Raw genomic sequence first — 3166 nt, forward strand, 5'->3', positions numbered from 1 at the left:
TCAGGCGCTTCCCACAAGTCAGTTCTGACTTGGAGGAACCCCCAAACATCTGAGTGGGAAAAGGATGTTGAAATAGTTGAGGGATCTCCTCAAATTGCAGAGTTAGCCGCCGTTGTCAGGACCTTTGAGTGATTCCAAAAAGAACCAATAAACATTGTCACCGATTCGGCCTATGTAGCTGGAGTGGTAGAGAGAGCAGAGCACTCAATGCTCAAAGAAGTATCAAATCCTAAATTATATAACTTGCTCTCACAGCTTGTCTTTCTGCTGTCCCACTGAGAGCAACCCTATTATGTCATGCACGTGAGGTCACACACCGACCTCCCAGGTCCTATTGTTGAAGGGAACTGGAATGCCAACTCCTTGGCTGCCCCGGTGCAATTGACATCACTACCGGGAACCTTCCAACAAGCAAAGTTGAGCCGTTGATTCTACCATCAAAATGTCCTGGCTTTGGTCCGCATGTTCCATCTTTCGCGCAGCCAAGCTAGGGCCATTGTGGTGACTTGCCCAGACTGTCAAAAACATCAGATCCCATCGCTAGGGTCCGGCATATGTCCGCGCCGTCTCAATAGCTGCCAACTGTGGCAGACTGACGTGACTCACATCCCCGAATTTGGGAGGTCTAGGTATATCCACGTCTCCGTAGACACCTTCTTGGGAGCAGTTTTTGCCTCTTCTCATTGTGGGGAGAAGGCAAAAGATGTCATCAAACACTTTCTGTTGGCATTTGCCATTCTGGGGGTGCCAGCAGAAATCAAGACAGACAACAGACCAGCATACGTCTCGAAGAACCTCCACCAGTTCTTCGACACGTGGGGAATTAAGCACACTACAGGTATCCCTTATTCTCCCACGGGCCAATCTATAGCTGAGCATACCCATCAGACGCTCAAAAGAGTCCTTGCCCAGCAGTGAGGAGGAGCAGAGACTAATTCGCCCATTGAGAGACTCTGCAGGGCTCTCTTCACCATTAACTTTTTAAATTGTTCCTTCAAAGAGCCTGGCCCCCCCGGTATAATGGCACATTAAAAATTCGACCACAACTAAACTAAAAGAAAATCCATCTGTGCTGGTCAAAGACCCTGAGACTCACAAAGTTGAGGGCCTGTTCAAGTTACTAGCTTGGGGGAGGGGATATGCCGCCGTGTCGACCCCAGCTCGACCAAAGTGGGTGCTGGCAAAGTTCGTCAAACTGCACCTGACCTCACTGAACAGCAACGACCCCAAAGCCACCACCTGGAAGAGGTGCCCACACCAGATGCCATCTGAAGAAGAACTTGCGGCCCTCTTCCTGCTGTTCCCTTTCCCTGAATGTTTTCCCTTTTCCCCTACTCCCTAACTTCCCACACCTACCTCCATTTGCTTCGAAATAATAAAAAAGGGGGAGATGTTGCAGTGAACCATGACCAACCCCAGAGCCAGCCCCAAAAGCCTTGAGCATTCATAAGGCTGCGAAAAATACATAAATCCGTGCCTTACCTTTTAGCTATGTATCCCCCTTCCCCATATCCGGCTGCTTTCCCAGAGGGATCTAGGTTCTTCTCTGAGTTATTCGGTCGCTGATTGGTCTCTGTTGCTCCTCCCCACCCACCCCTGTTCCCAATTGCTGTAGCCCCCTCTCCCCGCCCCGGTAACACCCCCTAGCTGAGGTATTGTGGAGAACTGGCTACGTGACAAAGGGCACGTAGACCCTTTGCAGCTCAAAGAGCAAGATCTTGCAGAATACCGCACTCATCTTGTGTAATAGCTGAGCTACGTGACAAAGGACACATAGACCCTCTGCAGCTGCATAGGGCCTTCTGCTGATACAGCAAGGACATGATGTCCTTGGTGGGCAGTACAGTTAACAATAGAAAGCTTGTGGTCAGGGAGGCATGGGAAAAGAGGAACTCAGGCATGAGAAAAGAGGAACTTTCTGACCACAAAGGAGGAACTAGAGGGAGGGGTCTGCAGCAATGCCGTGGACCACTCAGCTTGCGCCTTTTGGAATATGCATAAGCCTCATTAACCACGCTATATATGTAATCCACGAATGATCAATAAACGGAAGCTTGCTGATCACTCACATTGAGCGTCCGGGTCTTCTCTCCGTCGCGACAAGGTATCATTAGTTACTGTGTGTTTTCCACGCCTGTTTGTCGGGGTACAAAAATAGCTCAGCGAGCCACCTGGTGGTCTCTCCTCGTGGGTTCTCACCCTGCAATAAACCTCCTGCTCCCACGAGAGGCCCTCCGTTTTATCCTACCTCCTTTGCACACATCAGCCATCGGGAGCCAGGGCGAACCCGTGCCGGTGGTTCGCCCACCTCCCTGGGCCAGGATGGGACTCCACCTGTCCTCGCTTGGGGCAGGCAGCAGTTTGCTCTGTACCAGGACAATGTGCTAGCTCAGGAAGGTACCGCTGCAACTGGCACTGCACTGAGGGTGACTGGGAGTGGCTGTGAGACACTGGGATCACACTGGAAGCAACTCAGGGAAACTGGGAGTGACTGGGAACATGCTGGGAGCAACTGGGATGCACTGGGAGAGACTGAAACCACAGTGGGGGTAAATGGGAGCAACTGGAACCACACTGGATGATAATGGGAGCAGCTGTGCCCATGCTGGGGTCATACTGGCATCCCATTGGAACTGACTGGGATCATACTGGGAGTGACTGAAATAGTACTGGCAATATCTGAGAGTGACTGGGATCCTACCGGAACCAGACTGGGACTGACTGGAAAGGTGCTGGCCGTGACTGGAACCATGCTGGAAGTGACTGGGAGAAACTGGGCCCAGCCTGGGAGTGACAGGGAGTCACTCTGGGCATGACTGGAATAATACTGGGAGTATCTGGGAATGACTGGGATCATACTGGGGGTGACTGGGTGCAACTGGGATCATACTGGAAGTGGCAGGAAGTGACTGGGATCATATTGGAGGCTACTGGGATCATAATGGGGTTGACAGGGAGTTTGGGGCAACTGGCATCGTACTGAGGGTGACTGGGATCATCCTGGAAATGACTGGAACCATACTGGGAGTGACTTGGTGTCCTATTGGATCGTCCTGGGAGCCACTGGGATTATAGTGGGTGTGAATGGAACCTGACTGGGGGTTACTGGGAGCTACTGGACCCATGTTGGGAAGAAAATGGGGACACATTGGGAGCAACTGAGAAC

At 51.6% G+C, this 3166-nt stretch overlaps 1 protein-coding gene across 1 annotated transcript in view; it reads right to left on the minus strand.

Annotated features, from left to right (window-relative positions):
• LOC103613544 (zinc finger protein 239-like) overlaps positions 1–3160 on the minus strand; it is a 30968-nt gene extending 27808 nt beyond the window's left edge. Inside the window, exon 1 of the mRNA XM_017730143.1 lies at positions 2070–3160. Coding sequence (XP_017585632.1) covers positions 2070–2111 — 42 coding nt within the window. The 5' untranslated portion in view covers positions 2112–3160. The remainder of the gene's footprint in view (positions 1–2069) is intronic.
• Positions 3161–3166: the final 6 nt, after the last annotated feature.

The sequence above is a fragment of the Corvus brachyrhynchos genome, unplaced genomic scaffold (assembly GCF_000691975.1).
Source record: "Corvus brachyrhynchos isolate BGI_N302 unplaced genomic scaffold, ASM69197v1 scaffold890, whole genome shotgun sequence".
Taxonomy (NCBI): Eukaryota; Metazoa; Chordata; class Aves; order Passeriformes; family Corvidae; genus Corvus; species Corvus brachyrhynchos.